This window comes from Penicillium alfredii, assembly GCF_028826965.1.
Source record: "Penicillium alfredii strain IBT 34128 chromosome Unknown utg000010l_segment0_segment0, whole genome shotgun sequence".
Classification (NCBI taxonomy): Eukaryota; Fungi; Ascomycota; class Eurotiomycetes; order Eurotiales; family Aspergillaceae; genus Penicillium; species Penicillium alfredii.
The window spans coordinates 1,424,630-1,439,652 of NW_026622707.1; the positions used below are offsets into that span (position 1 = coordinate 1,424,630).

Consider the following 15,023-nt stretch of genomic DNA (forward strand, 5'->3'; position numbering starts at 1 on the left):
TAATTATTCTTCAGACAATAGATTGTCGAGTTATTAGTTTGCTTTCTGATTTATGATATTCTGTTATACTATTTGTAGGTCATGAGTTCCTGTATTTCTGTCGAGGATTCGTCTGCTGCTTCATGGTAGTCAAGCAATACACTGAGCCTATTTTCATGTCCAATTGCTCGAATTCACAATTCAATTGCAATTAACCCACCGCCTCGTAAACAGAAGAAGCTGTGTAATCATCGGCTGTTCGGTGGACATGCAAAATGCAAACATTACAAACACGCATTACTCCGGATGATGTCAAGCCGACATTGCGTCTTATCAACACAACCCATTCGTTCGCCTTCACCCCTCCCCGGCGACTAAATCGCATTTCAAACCATTGTCAGAGACGGCCCATTAAAACCCATCAAAATGACAGCCCCACGACTCGCCTATCGTATGCTGTATACCACCACCTCCTCGCCATGCACCTTCGGCACCCGCGCCTCGGTCCTGAGCCGGCCCTTCAGCTCAACCACTCTGCGCCTAAACAAAAGTGCCAGTGATCATGCCTCCTCCACGGCGCCAGAGCACCGCCAGAACCAGGCCGGCAAGCCGCCAAACCAATTCGTGACCAACTCCACCTCCACCATGACCAAGGACTACCCGAATGTCGGCGAAAAGCCCTCGCCGCCGGAGATGTTGAACTCGGTTGATCCTAACTACCGCCCTGCGGATCCGTACCCAGGCAAGGTTGAGCACTTTACAGGTGGCCGTCAGGAGCAGGGCGCGCAGAAGCCTGAGCTTGGGGTTGGCGAGATGGAAGGTATTACTTTTAAGGTTGAGCCGTTGAAGCGGGTTGGGGAGGACGTTACGACGACGAGGGCTCGGTTATTATGTTCGTTCTTTGTCTTTTTTTTTTTAATCCTCATCATCGTCTCTCACGACCACGCTAATTTCATTCTTAGATCAAAGCCGGAAGCGCGGAATCCTCGAGTCCGACCTGCTTCTGTCGACGTTTGCCGACATCTACTTAGGACAGATGACGCACCCGCAACTGCAGGAATATGACCGCTTCCTCGACGAAAACGACTGGGACATCTACTACTGGGCGACCCAGGACCCCCCGGCTTCGGTCGAGGAGACATCCGCCACGCCCCAGGACACGGTGACCGAGACCTGGAAGCAGACAGGCGCAAAGAGCGGCGAGTGGGCGCAGACCGTTGGCGCGTTCAAGGCTGCGTACCGTCCCGTTCCGTCGCGCTGGGCGGACTCGGAGGTTCTGCGCCTGCTGAGGGAGCATGTCCGCGATAAGAGCGCCACGGGCTTTGAGTCTGCCAAGAACAAGAAGACGGGTGGTGGCCTGGGTCGCATGCCTAATGTCCAGGTTTTTGACTCGTGATGCGGGAATGTCCATGCGGGTAACCGCCCGCGTTGGGGGAAACTTTGTACTATATGTTCCATGGATGATCTTGGGAATGTGTATATTTGTCGAGAATGGTTGAAAATGGTGTGACATAACCAATTGTAGAGTTTGGTTGGCATACTATGGTCAATATCATATACCTCGTAACAACCCGGATCAGAATGGTATCATTGCGAAAACGGGAGGTGCACCATGGTATAAGTTGACCAAGTACCGTTTCTCCAGATTAGCATGGACCCGATTCTGGTTTGCAAACAGACACATTATTCATGGGTGAGCTCATAAATACTGGCAGAAAGTCGAGACGTTGATCCGGCCGTATAGATACCACGTGACCTTCGCTTGTTAGGGCTGGTGGACCACACAAGCGGCACCCAAGCAGTTTAGGGCTTGGGCGGGCACGTCTCCTTCCTCTGCGATTTTATCCCCCCCCAAGAAGAGTCTACGACTTACTCCGCCCATCCTCTCTCTCCTTCCATCGTCTCACTCCCCATAATGGCTGAGCAGCTGGTTCTTCGCGGCACCCTCGAGGGCCACAATGGCTGGGTTACCTCCCTGGCGACCTCTCTGGAGAAGTAAGAAGCGGCCATTTTCCCCGATCCGGTTCGGACTGCATTTTTTTTTCTGGGTGGCCCAGGTTCTGACTGTTGGATTGTTTTGATGAATTTAGCCCCAACATGCTGCTGTCGGGCTCTCGCGACAAGACCCTGATCATCTGGAACCTCACCCGCGACGAGCAGGCCTACGGCTACCCCAAGCGCAGCCTGGAGGGTCACTCGCACATTGTCTCTGACTGTGTACGCTTGTTCCCCATATCCCCCCCAAAAATAATTCGCAAAACAAAAAATTGGACGCCGTTGAATGAGATGATGGAATGAAGGAATTTAAGGATTGATTGGCTGACTGTCGAGTTGCGCGCCCTATAGGTGATCTCCTCCGACGGTGCCTACGCTCTGTCCTCCTCGTGGGACAAGTCCCTGCGCCTCTGGGAGCTGTCCAGCGGCAACACCACCCGCACCTTCGTCGGCCACAACAACGATGTCCTCTCCGTCTCGTTCTCCGCCGACAACCGCCAGATCGTTTCCGGCTCCCGTGACCGCACCATCAAGCTGTGGAACACCCTGGGTGACTGCAAGTACACCATCACCGACAAGGGCCACACCGAGTGGGTGTCGTGCGTGCGCTTCAGCCCCAACCCCCAGAACCCCGTCATTGTCTCCGCTGGTTGGGACAAGCTCGTCAAGGTACGCTCGAATTCGATTCCCCTCCGAAGAAGAAAAAAATACCCACACTGCCCCGCATGATGTTTGCATATTCTACGTATTTGCTACTTCAGAGCCCTTTGAGGCGATGAGACAATTTTTCACCAATGCCTGATGGACATATCAACACTTGAGTGTGTTGAATGAGAAGAATATCTTTTTATTCTTTGAATCGTACCCCAGAAATTTGTGGACGATGCTGACAGAATTCGGGATATAGGTTTGGGAGCTCGCTTCCTGCCGCCTCCAGACCGACCACATCGGTCACACCGGCTACATCAACACCGTCACCATCTCGCCCGACGGCTCCCTCTGCGCCTCCGGTGGCAAGGACGGTACCACCATGCTCTGGGACCTGAACGAGTCCAAGCACCTTTACTCCCTCCACGCCGGTGACGAGATCCACGCCCTCGTCTTCTCCCCCAACCGCTACTGGCTCTGCGCTGCCACCAGCAGCAGCATCACCATCTTCGACCTCGAGAAGAAGAGCAAGGTGGACGAGCTCAAGCCCGAGTACGTCGAGAAGGGCAAGAAGAGCCGCGACCCCGAGTGTATCAGCTTGGCCTGGTCCGCCGACGGCCAGACCCTGTTCGCCGGTTACACCGACAACAAGATCCGTGCCTGGGGTGTCATGTCGCGCGCATAGATATGAGTCTCTTGGAGTATTGAAGAAAAAAGCGAGTCGGGGGAAACGGGGAAAAGAGAAGGAGAGAGACGTCTTGAGGCCCCTCCTTTTTTTCTTTCGAATTTTACCGATCAGGGAAATAAAAAAGTTCAAAAAAAAAGCCTCGCAGGTTTTCAAGACTTCTTTTTTTTTGAGGCGGAGGTTGGATTGTATGAGCCCACGAGCTATGAAGCTCCTCCCTCCGGAGGGGGTGTTTTCTGACATGCCTAGCTTGATTTGTGCTAAGAACCTCTGATTTTCGTTAACTCGAATGTCTGGGTTTTTGTTGATGGCATGAGATGTTCTAATACCACAAAGGCATCAAAACTGTTTTCTTATTTCCCTTGATTCCTGCCGATCTGTATATCATGGATGCCATAGGCCACACTTGTAGATACTTGCGGTGCTGTTGAGATCAATGCGAGGTTCAGCGGAGCTCTGTTCTCACACGTTCCGGTAGATATACTCGCTCTTTTAATTGCCTACTGTTTGTCTTTCGGCTCTCCCAGTCCACTCTCGTACTTCCTATCACTCCTAACCTCCATACAATAGACTGAAACTAGCCAAAAGATCCCCAGAAAAGATGGGTAGAAAATATATGAGCAGGGGTTCTATAGAGTCGTACTGTACACATCAAGATTCCGTCCGCAGGTTCCGGAGAGAGAGGATTGCCATTATATCTTCGGGAGTCTTTTCAGAGCTGCATCGGCCAGGGCAACCCCTTCATCAAACCCCATCCCCTTGGCGAGTGATTTGGCCTCAATATAGCGTTGCCGAGCCACACCCGGCTTGTCCTGGAGCTCTGCCAGCTCGCCGAGGTTGTAGGTGGCCGCCACACAGCTGAGGTCGCACTCCTCGTCGCGTACCGGCGGCTGAATGCGCGCCGCAACATCGATCGCCTTCTGCGCCCATTGTCGGGCAGCGTCGACAGTCTGCTCCCGGGACACCGGCTGCTGGGGCTGGGCGCGAGACGCCGGGCGTTGCGCCTGGCCGGCCATGGCGCTGGCGACGTCGTTGAGCAGCACGACCTGCTTACAGGTGGGCGACTCGCCTTCCGCCACCCGGATCATGTCCAAGGCCCGCAGGTACAGGGGCATTGCCAGCTCGTGCCGCTCGCGGGCAGTATAAGTGGACGCCAGTTCTGCGAGAGCTGTAGCGATTTCGGTCAGGTTCAGCCAGGACTCGCCTTCTGATCCATCGCCGCTGCTGGTGCTGCTGCCACCACCAACAGGGAGACCTAGCTTCTGGCGGCGGTGCATTTCCTTCAGACACAGCTCGACAGCGGCAACCTGCGCGGCTTCGGCCTTTTTGTCCTCCTGTATATACTCGCTCGAGTACAGCTCTGCCAGCTTCATCTGCATGCCCACAACCTTCTTCAGCGCCTTATCCCGCTGGCGCGCCTCGAACTCCTCCAGGGCCTTCAGCTCTTTCTTCGTGTCCTGAAGTGCGTCCTGGTTGATCTGGACATTTTCCGGGGCAACCTTTGCCTGCGCCGGAACCTTGGTTTGCTGCAACTTTCCAGCGGCAGCAGTCTCCATTTTCCTCCCCTCATCAACCCAGCTCAGGGCCTCGTTCTTTGACCGCTCCAGCACCTCGATCGCAGGCTTCATCAGCCCGGCCTTTTCCAGCATCAACGCCACCTGTAACTTGATTCCCAGCACTTCATCTGAGAACGGGTGCATACCCATCTCCACGGCAATTCGCAGTGCCTCCTTGTACGCCTGCAGCGCCTTGGGCGGGTTGAGATCGATCTCGGTGTAGTAGACTGCCGTGCGGAGTGAGTCGGCGACCGGCGGCGGGAACTTGTGGTACTGAGGCCCCACGCGTGTCAATTCCACGTAGGAGATGTAGGCAAAAACTGCGGTGGCGCCAGCGGCCGAGAGGATCGCGAGCGGGAGGAGGACCGGGTTCTTGCGCCAGATCCCTTTGGAAGCGTCGCGGAAGCTGAGACGCACGCGCTGGGCGAAGGAGAGATGTCGCGCGCGCGATATGGATAAGCTGTTAATGGGGGGTTTGGCATTGCGGTATCTGGGGTGCAAGGTTGGTCGTGTGTGGTTGCTGCATATTGATCGGGTCAAGGACTGTCGCTGTGGTTGGAAAAGATTCGGGACATAGGCGCTGGTGCGCCGTGACGCTGTGCGGAACATTGAGAAATGTGATTGTCGTTATGTGATTTTCGGCAATTCAACTAGGAGTATAAGTTGAGATCCGCTCTCAATTCGATGGTTTCGTCGGGATGCGATGTGCAGTTCAACATGGATGAGGAACCACCCGTTTTTCTGCTGGTCCAAGCTCCGCCCCGGATGACGTCGATCCACCTTCTTGCCTGCGTCCCCAGATGTCTATTGATCTTTCAACTCTCGATAATATGAGACATTTTCGGACTGGATAGCATTGATACACCCCCAGCCATGTGTGGTCGCTACGCTCTGGGAGTGGTATGTTCCAAGTCCCTCGCAATACTGCCCCCAACTAACCATCGACAACACAGCGCTTGGCGTACATTCAACAGCGCCTCCAAGACAGAGGCATGCAAGTGGATGAAGTACCAGAAGACGACGAAGTTAGAGAGACCTACAACTTTGCACCAGGAAACTTCGGCGCTGTCTACCGCGCAGATGTCCCGGAGCAGGGACGTTCTCGTCGTTCCGAGGCACAAGACTGCACAGAACAGACTCCGGCGCAGATAGATGAATACGAAACGCAACCCGCTGCAACAAAGTACAAAATTCAAAGCATGAAATGGGGCCTCATCCCCTTCTGGACGAAAGGACAGCCCGACTATGGGTCTCTAATGCGCACGATCAATTGCCGGGAGGACTCGCTGATCGAGGACCGCGGCATGTGGACGACCATGAAGCGGCGCAAGCGCTGCATCGTGCTCTGCCAGGGATTTTACGAATGGCTCAAAAAGGGGCCCGGTGGAAAAGAAAAGATCCCGCATTTTGTGAAACGTAAAGATGGCGACTTGATGTGTTTTGCTGGACTATGGGACTGTGTTTCCTACGAGGGTGAGTAATTTGCCTTGTTTTCCTGCAGTTTGTTATCAGCCTACTTGATCGAGAGACCTGACTTTGATGGGGTGAGATTGTGCTCTGTCAAGGCTCCGACGAGAAGCTCTATACCTACACCATCATCACGACCTCCTCGAATCCTTACCTGAAGTTTCTGCATGACCGCATGCCAGTGATCCTGGAACCAGGGAGTAAGGCGATGAGCACATGGCTCGATCCGAGTCGGACGACATGGTCAAAGGACTTGCAATCCATCCTCAAGCCGTACGAGGGCGAGCTGGAGTGCTACGCAGTCCCAAAGGAAGTCGGGAAAGTCGGCAACAACTCCCCGGACTTTATTGTTCCCGTCAGCAGCAAGGAGAATAAGAGCAACATTGCAAACTTCTTCGCCAATGCCAAGAAGAAAGAAGACAAATCTGAGGCCTCCACTGAGACTACTACAATGTCTCCCAAGAAAGAATCTGCGTCACAGGAGACGGAGGACATCAAAGGGGATCATGAAGACCATGCGCCGGTGCCGGTGCCGGGTGTCAAGAGAGTACATACACCGGACGCTTCGAGTACCCCCGAGGTCAAGAAACCGAAGCTAGACTCGGCCTCAAAAACTCGTTCTCCACAGAAGTCGACAAAGATGCGGAGTGCCACGCATAATTCACCGATGAAGAAGAAGCCCAGTGGGACCAAGCCCACAGATGGAACACAGCGCATCACGAACTTTTTCAAATAGCATAATGATCAATGACTTATTCGGTCACTAGCCCCGCGGATGCAATGCTCGTTGTCAGCGCAAATCGACGAAGAAGCCAACTGCAGTCTACTCCCATACTATCCAACTCTACTCGGGCTGTAAACTGCAAGGTTGGGTTGACTACTCGGCTCTCATGAACGACCGGGATAATGCGGGCAAAGATAACAGAAGTCTAAACCCAGAGACTAATCCATATTTCACGAGATATGATTGCGACGGTAATCGATAAGTTCGAGATCTGACCAGGCTGGGGGTTTGCCCTTGGTTGGAATTATTTTCTCTTGTGAGCTGGTTATGCCTGTCGATGTTAGAGAGATGGATCTGACGAGGCGTTTGTCTCCTACCCAGCTTCGCGCCATTTTCTCCCACTCTACAGGTCGTCCTTGGACACTAAAAGGTGTTCCCTCAGGCTGGATCACCTGGTAGGGCTTCATGGTAGTTTGAGGTGGATTCTTCTGCAGGTGGTGATTGTACTCTGGCTCGACGGGGATCGTCAGTCGATGCGAGATTTGAGAGCCCACGGTAGTGGCAGATTGATCCGAGCCTAGAGGTAGTCAAATGATCTTCTCTATATCCATCTTGCAGAGGTTTACAATGACCATGAAGTCCAGCGAGAAGCTGTAGTATTGTTTTCGGGGTTGCACATATACATGAAGCCTTTAAAAGGGAACTGATTTTCAGCGAGAAAATCACATATAGCAAAGAAGTATATATCAGATGTGAAGGACTTACCTGGGTATGTCTGGTCTGAGTATCTTTGCTATCCACGCCATAGTCTACTTTTATTGCATTGGTAGCTTGTTTAATCTCCTCAGGGGTAGCTGGGTCCAAGGGGTGCAACGACATTTGGAAAAGCTTTCGTTGGGAATTCAATGAGATTTTGATTGATGGACAGCTTCATGGTAGTCAATTCGAGCAGTCTATATAATTTCAACACTGGGCCGAGTCCAGGGGGTCCCATGTGCTACAGTACGCGGCCCTTCTCCCCATATGTGCAGCCGTAGTGCCATAGTAGCCAGGACGCTCTGCTCTGTGACTCAGTGAATTATTTATGTCACTCTTATCACCCCGGTTGCACTAATCTCGTGCGGTGAGATTAAAACCAATGGTTTGGCTTACTTTTAGCCCTCCCAAAATGGGTGGAGAGTTACGCCATGGCTTCCTGCGTCTATAGCCTCATTTATGGCTTCCAGTCTCCATTCTCCCCTCGGTCTGACACCAACCATAGCAAAAGCCAAGGAAACTGATCTTCCGGCTTATTGCTTCAAATCTTAAAAAGAGAGGGCAATGGACCGAAATCTCCAAACAACTCCCAGGCAGAACGAACAAAGTAGGTCAAATTGAGCTTAGCCTACAATTGAAGAGAAGCTAATTTCAAGGGATAGGACTGTCGAAAAAGATGATTCCACTTGTCAGATCCCGCGTTGCAAAAGGGTAGTTGGACCAAGGAGGAAGATCAGCTCCTCCTCGCCACTCACCAACGATTAGGGCCCGCGTGGGAAAAGATCGGTGTGTGACCTACTTGAATTCTAGGCTGTGTCTTGAAAACACTCTCTGACTGGCCTTGGTACTTCTTATCGAGGGCCGCAAAGACGATCAATGCCCCAAAAGACACGACATCCTGAATCCCCATGTCAAGGACCGCCTCGAGGATTGATCATGAGCTTGGTTATAAAGAGCTGATATTGCTGTTGGTCTTCCAGGCCAACCTCCCCTGGCCTGTCAAAATAGATGAAGAAGACTATCTAAAGTTTTATCCCCATCGTCTCATTTCTCTTCCAACAAGCTTGCTTCCTCTCCCAACTTGTTCTAGTCTTCTCACGGAGGCCATTTGCAATGAGCCTCTGGGTGAGCCGGAAAACCTTGGAGGTTCCCTCGCCGATTTATCTCCGACCCTCGCAGAAAGCCTGGCAGTGTCCCCGTTACCTACAGTCGGGAATGTTTCTCTTGCATCACAAAGTCATGACCAAACCTGTCCGTTATTCACCGGCGATTCAGTTTCTCATCATCATGAATGTGGATATTTCCATGAAAATGCCTCAACAATATTGGGACTCGCTCACCAGACACCCAACACTGGCCATGATACCTCAATTTTCGAAAGAAACTCCTTCTCAACTACACTATCTTCTGGAAAGAGCCTTGATTATTATGAATCTTTGCTGGCACTGTCACTTCTTACCGACGAAGATCAAGAAAACATATCTGGGATCTTCAAGAAATACGGTATTCAACCCGAGTCGCAGAATTCCACCTCAAGCATAAAGCAAAGAAAGCGAGTTGAGATTGAAGAGGCAGATATTGACCAAGTGCTTCCATTCGCTGAAGATCTGCCTTCGATATCAAATGATACACCGTCCACCAGAAATGCCCCTGGGCGTACGAACCAAGTCCAGCATCATTACCATTGTCGTCCCCATCCCCACTACCATTATTATCATTAGCCCCTTACGGCACTATGGCCACAATGCTGTGTCGTCGGTGAGGTTACTCTTCCATGAAGAAGCTTAATAACAAATATTGTATGCGAATGTCAAATCCGCACGTCATGAATATCACTTTATCTTATAAATTGTACAGCTACAGAATGGATGCAGAGCAGAGAATATACCGTGTTGTATGCTAGTACACGGAATTTAAGTAGAGCGATCAGACATGGGTTTAAGCCTACGACACTATATCCGCTCGTAAGAGAGTGGGTCGCGAGAACCACAAATATAGAGTGACTCGGCCCACATTTGATTGGCCTAGCGGGAGGTGTCCCCATAATTCTCGGGAAGAGCCGAGTATAGTTGTCTTTTGTCTTCAATGAATCTGAATTTGTACCGAGGATAAGGGCATCAGCTGAAATGAACCCCTGCCAAACTTTTGAGTGAGATTCGAAACGAGATAGGTATCTTGTTGTCAATTCGGATCTTTGGTTTTCGAGAACCTCTCATAGATAACAGGGCTTAGTTATTAGACCATATGCTCCAGAGTAAGCGCTGGAGAGTATAAACAATGTAAGACAAGAGCATTTCTTCACTTGAATTTTCGATACGCGAAAGAAAGAAAATTCCTTATCGCTAGGAAAAGACTTGAAGAAAGAAGGGCCAACACTGGCTAGCCAGAGCAGTGGGTGTGAGTTATTAGGGTGTTGAGGAAGTAGCTCTGAGAGTGCTTTAGGTCGGTTAGGGCAGCCTAGAGAGTGGCTTAAGACAGCGGGGAGATTAAATTAGGCTAACATCTAGGAGCCAATTGCCTTTAGAGGCGTCAGTGTTCCCATCGCCTTTTCTAAAGGTAAAATAAGTCTATTTGAATTATGCTACATCATCAAACTCATATTTAGTGATATTTACTGCCTATCATTCACTATCCTATCCCTAGTTAAGCGTAACCCTCTGCTGTATGCTGCCTACTATATAGCTGCCTATACTCAATATGTTCCTCTAGTGAATGATATCGATTCTTGACCTAGCACTATAAATTCTTTTCTTCTATTTTCAATCTTCCTTCTTTCCTACATCCTATCGACAATTTTTTTTTTGGTATGCTCTTTCTTTAGATCTCTTACACATGCCTTCAGCCTATTCAACTGCTAGCTTGTTTCTTAAATTCTACCCTGCTACATTCTCTGATTTGCACGCTTACTCCCATATATTTTCTCTCTCTCGTTCTCACTGCCACGTTTGTTACCTCTGATTTACCGTCTACGCCATTTTCTATCTTGCCCCAACCTCAACTCTAAATTTGTTAATCCAACCTCACTTGCCCGTTCGCCTGCTCTCACTTCCTACTGGATTTGCTTTTTGATATTGACTTTTACAAGATTCTGATTTTTTGATTCTTTTTTTCAAATCGACGTCTCGACTTTGTGCTCCCCCGTCCCGCCGTGATTCGAAATCGCGGCTGGTTTCTACGTTTTCCCTCACCCCGGCGACCTCTCGACTGCGCTTGTTTCCTCACCCTCATAATCTTCTTTTCCGCCATCCTCACCTTTTTCTTTATCTTACTCCCCAGGTTGGTCGTTTGTTTCCTCATCCTGAGTTTTATGGTCTGTTGCTAACTTACTTCACAGACCCGTAAAGGACGAAAATCCAAAAAAAATTCCCCTAGATCTGACGGCCCCTGACTCTATATTTACGCTTTCCCACTCTTGCAACTCCAGGAACTTGACATTCTTGGACGTTTCCTGTATTCCTCGACGACGCCAACATTCAGTTCCATTTAACACCCGTACCGGATTCCTCCATTCTTAGTTTGGCCCATTGTCCCCGAACGAGAACCTCCATCTTTTCCAATCTCATTTTTCACGCCATTTAGCTACGTCCTAAAACTTTCGACAAGATGGCTTCGAATCCTCGTGGTCAACACGGCGACTTGCCGTTTAGAAGTGGTAGAGGAGACCGTGGTGGTGGTGACCGCGGTCGAGGAGATCGTGGCGGTGGCCGTGGAGGAGGATATGGCGGAGATCGAGGACGCGGCCAAGGCCAAGGCCAGGGAAAAGGACAAGGACGAGGGCAAGGTCAAGGCCAAGACCAGCCTGCTAGGTAAGCTGTTCTTGATTTGGGTTGCAAGAAACAAATCTAACATTTCTGATTATAGAAAACAAGAGCCTGTCCCGGAAACCAACAAGAGTGCACACGAGTATGAGGATAGCTGGATCAAAAAGACGCAAGCCATTGCTCCTCCGAAGGATGCTCTCGCCAGACGACCAGGATATGGAATCCAAGGTCGGCTGATCACGCTGCGGGCCAACTTCTTCGAGCTGGACTTCCGGCCTGGCATCATCTTCCACTCCTACAACGTCGTTGTCACTCCCGCCAATCCCATTCGGGCGCAAATGAAAGATCTCTTCAGTCAGATTCTGGACATTCCCGAATTGGCTAGTGTTACCTATGCCACAGATTTCGCCAACGAGATTGTTACCCTCGCCGACCTGCCTGTGGTCCAGGGACGCCGTTTCGAAGTAGGTTTTGAGAATCAACCAAACCCAAAAATCTTCACCGTTACGCTGTCAAAAAATGGGACCATCAACCCCGAGCTGTTGCTCACGCAGCTTCGGAATGATGAACGGAGAGACACAGTTCCCAGCGAGGAAGGCACTGTCCGAGCACTCAACATCCTCCTCAGCGATTATCCTGCTCGTAATACCAGCGTGGAAGTTGTTGGAAAGGCCAGACACAAGGTCTTCCGGATGAACCCTCAAACAAAACAGTCTTGGGACCTCGGGGCGGGCATCGAGGCAGTGCGTGGTTACTACTCGAGTGTGCGACTGGCAGCTGGGCGAATCTTGCTCAACCTGAACATTAACCACGGGTCCTTCTACTCTGAGGGACCCTTGATGGGCTTGGTTGAAAACTTTCAAAACACTTTCGGCAGAGATCGGGTTCTTTTTAACCGCTACGTCAAAGGCCTGAGAGTCGAAACGTCGCACTTGGGACCTCGGACGAGCAGAGTTGGGAAATCTCTCAAACGAATCAAAACAATTGCAGGACTTGCATCTCCCCTCGATGGTCGTCGAACTGAACATCCGCCTCAAGTACCCAATCTGGGATCGAGTGCGGACCACGTCTGTTTTTGGCAAGACACAACGAACCAGTACATCAGCGTGACCGACTATTTCAAAAAAGGTATCTGTTGCCCCGTATATTCTGAATATCAGCTTGACGGTGGACTAACTTTGATTAAATCCAGAATACAATATTATTCTCAGAGCTCACGACCGACCCGTGATGAATGTGGGCACTCGTGACAAACCGATCTATCTTCCCATCGATGTCTGCACTATCATTCGAGGCCAGTCTTTTGGTGGAGAGATGTCCACTGCTCAGCGACAGGGCATGATCAAATTCAGTTGCCGGAGACCGCCTGAGAACTATCAGTCTATCATGAACGAAGGACTGCAAATCATGGGTGTCAACAACGGGGGCACCGATGGCATGGGATTGCGAACAAAGAAAAGCGAAATGATCGCCGTGCCCGGCCGCATTCTCTCTACTCCCGTCTTGAAATACACAGACAAGAAAGTCACTCCTCGCGGTGGCTCATGGAACCTCATCCAGACCCGGTTCAGCGCTGGCGTTTCGTTTGAAAAATGGACCTGTATTCAGATTTATACTCATAAGCCCCAAGACATGACTAGGTACATGGCCGACTTTCACAAAAAGATGCGCGATCATGGTCTCCGGTTGCCGCCGTGTGAGCTTCCAGGCAAAATGATCCGACGAGACGATAATATCAGAACCAAAGTTGATGCGGTATTCCAGGAGCTTGCCCCTAATTACCAGCTGGCGGTAGTTGTCCTTCACACTCAGGATGCTCGCGTCTTCAACTATGTCAAATGGGCTGGAGATGTTAAATGGGGCTTGATGACGCATTGCATGTCCCTTGATAAATTGTTCAAGGCCAATGACCAGTATTACAGCAACAATGCCATGAAGGTCAATCTCAAGCTCGGGGGCATGAATCAGTTGCTTGAAGGTGCTCACTCGCGCTTCCTCGGTGCCGGCAAGACCATGGTCGTCGGTCTCGATGTGACCCATCCCTCCAGCACCGACCCCGAGACCTGCCCCAGTATTGCCGCCATTGTTGCCACTGTGAATGGACAGCTTGGGCAATGGCCTGGTCAAGCCCGCATCCAGACCCGCCGCGTCGAGAACGTCGAGAACCTCCGGGAAATGATTGTAGGCCGGCTGAAAGTGTGGCAAGAGCACAACAAAGGCAGCCTGCCCCAGAACATCCTCATCTACCGAGACGGTGTGAGCGAGGGCCAGTTCCCGATGGTCAAGAACGAAGAACTGCCAGCAGTGCGCGAAGCCGTGAAAGACATGTACCGCCAGAACATACCCAACATCAGCATTGTCGTCGTCGGTAAACGTCACAACGTCCGCTTCTATGCTACCCAGAAGGCGGATGAGGACCGGACTGCGAACTTGATCAATGGCACGGTGGTTGACCGTGGCGTCACCCGCCCCATCTACTGGGACTTCTACCTGCAGGCTCAGGCTCCTCTCCAGGGCACCGCCAGACCCGCTCACTACGTCGTTATCCACGATGAGATCTTCACAAACCCCCAGGCTAACACCGCCGGAAAGCCCGCCGATATCTTGCAGGAAGTCACCCACAACATTTCTTACATGATGGGCCGCTGCACTCGGTCGATCAGCTACGCCACTCCTGCCTTCCTGGCCGACAGATTCTGTGACCGCGCTCGCAAGTGGGTCCAAGCCTATTACTGGGAGATGTTGGCGAAGGAAGAGGCCCAGGGTGGCCCTCACAGAGCTGAAATCCCTCCTCCTTCAGAGCGGGTCGTGGGCGTGAATCCCCGCAAATTGAACCGGATGGTCTATATCTAGATGGTGAACGAGCAAAGCTCCCATGATCCCTGATCTATGGTCTGCCTTTTTTTTTGGGACCCTTTTTTCTGACATTTTGTTGATTTCTTTCTTTGGTATCTGACTTTTGTAGTTCGTTTTGATGTTTTCATTTTGGTTCCCTTTTTCAATTATTGGTTTTGGGACGTTGGTGACTGGAGAGATGATTAGAAAAAAATCATGAAAACACCAAAAAAAAGGGGGCGAGGGCTATATGGTACGAGAGAAAACTGCGAAACACCAAAAAAAGGGGAGTTGAGATATGATACAAGACAGATAAAATACAAAACAATAAAAAAAAAAAGACCGTTCAGGTCGCCCATCTGTGTTTTGTTCCTGTCGAATAGTATAGTTGGGAAGCAACTTGGCTCTCCAGTATAGAGGATTCGTAGCTATTTGAATGGCCTATCCAATATGGAGTTGAGTAGAGAAAACAGACATGATATTTTTGGGGAATATTGGCGAGAAAATTCAGCATAATATACATGGAGTGGACATTATGGGTCTTCAACCCGACGATGGGCCAATGTAATGTCCTGGCCCAAGGGGATTTGGTTCACAGACCCAAATGAGAGACGAAA

At 50.7% G+C, this 15,023-nt stretch overlaps 5 protein-coding genes across 5 annotated transcripts; 4 read left to right on the forward strand and 1 right to left on the reverse strand.

Annotated features, from left to right (window-relative positions):
• Nucleotides 1-405: 405 nt before the first annotated feature.
• Nucleotides 406-1,375, forward strand: NUU61_008092 (succinate dehydrogenase assembly factor 2; the record flags this gene model as incomplete). The annotated part of the gene is made up of 2 exons (XM_056658617.1): nt 406-871; nt 942-1,375. 2 exons carry the CDS (start codon nt 406-408, stop codon nt 1,373-1,375), a joined length of 900 nt encoding a protein of 299 aa, XP_056508910.1.
• Nucleotides 1,376-1,894: 519 nt separating this feature from the next.
• cpcB (40S ribosomal protein RACK1) lies at nt 1,895-3,307 on the forward strand (the record flags this gene model as incomplete). Its single annotated transcript, XM_056658618.1, has 4 exons — nt 1,895-1,974; nt 2,070-2,196; nt 2,326-2,643; nt 2,882-3,307. 4 exons carry the CDS (start codon nt 1,895-1,897, stop codon nt 3,305-3,307), a joined length of 951 nt encoding a protein of 316 aa, XP_056508911.1.
• A 692-nt stretch (nt 3,308-3,999) lies between these two features.
• NUU61_008094 (TPR domain protein) lies at nt 4,000-5,472 on the reverse strand (the record flags this gene model as incomplete). The annotated part of the gene is made up of 1 exon (XM_056658619.1): nt 4,000-5,472. The coding sequence occupies one exon, from the start codon at nt 5,470-5,472 to the stop codon at nt 4,000-4,002; it is 1,473 nt and encodes a 490-aa protein (XP_056508912.1).
• Nucleotides 5,473-5,736: 264 nt separating this feature from the next.
• Nucleotides 5,737-7,066, forward strand: NUU61_008095 (SOS response-associated peptidase; the record flags this gene model as incomplete). Its single annotated transcript, XM_056658620.1, has 3 exons — nt 5,737-5,763; nt 5,817-6,336; nt 6,429-7,066. 3 exons carry the CDS (start codon nt 5,737-5,739, stop codon nt 7,064-7,066), a joined length of 1,185 nt encoding a protein of 394 aa, XP_056508913.1.
• A 4,347-nt stretch (nt 7,067-11,413) lies between these two features.
• On the forward strand, nt 11,414-14,424 carry NUU61_008096 (argonaute family protein; the record flags this gene model as incomplete). Its single annotated transcript, XM_056658621.1, has 3 exons — nt 11,414-11,451; nt 11,672-12,699; nt 12,764-14,424. 3 exons carry the CDS (start codon nt 11,414-11,416, stop codon nt 14,422-14,424), a joined length of 2,727 nt encoding a protein of 908 aa, XP_056508914.1.
• Between the last annotated feature and the right edge of the window lie 599 nt (nt 14,425-15,023).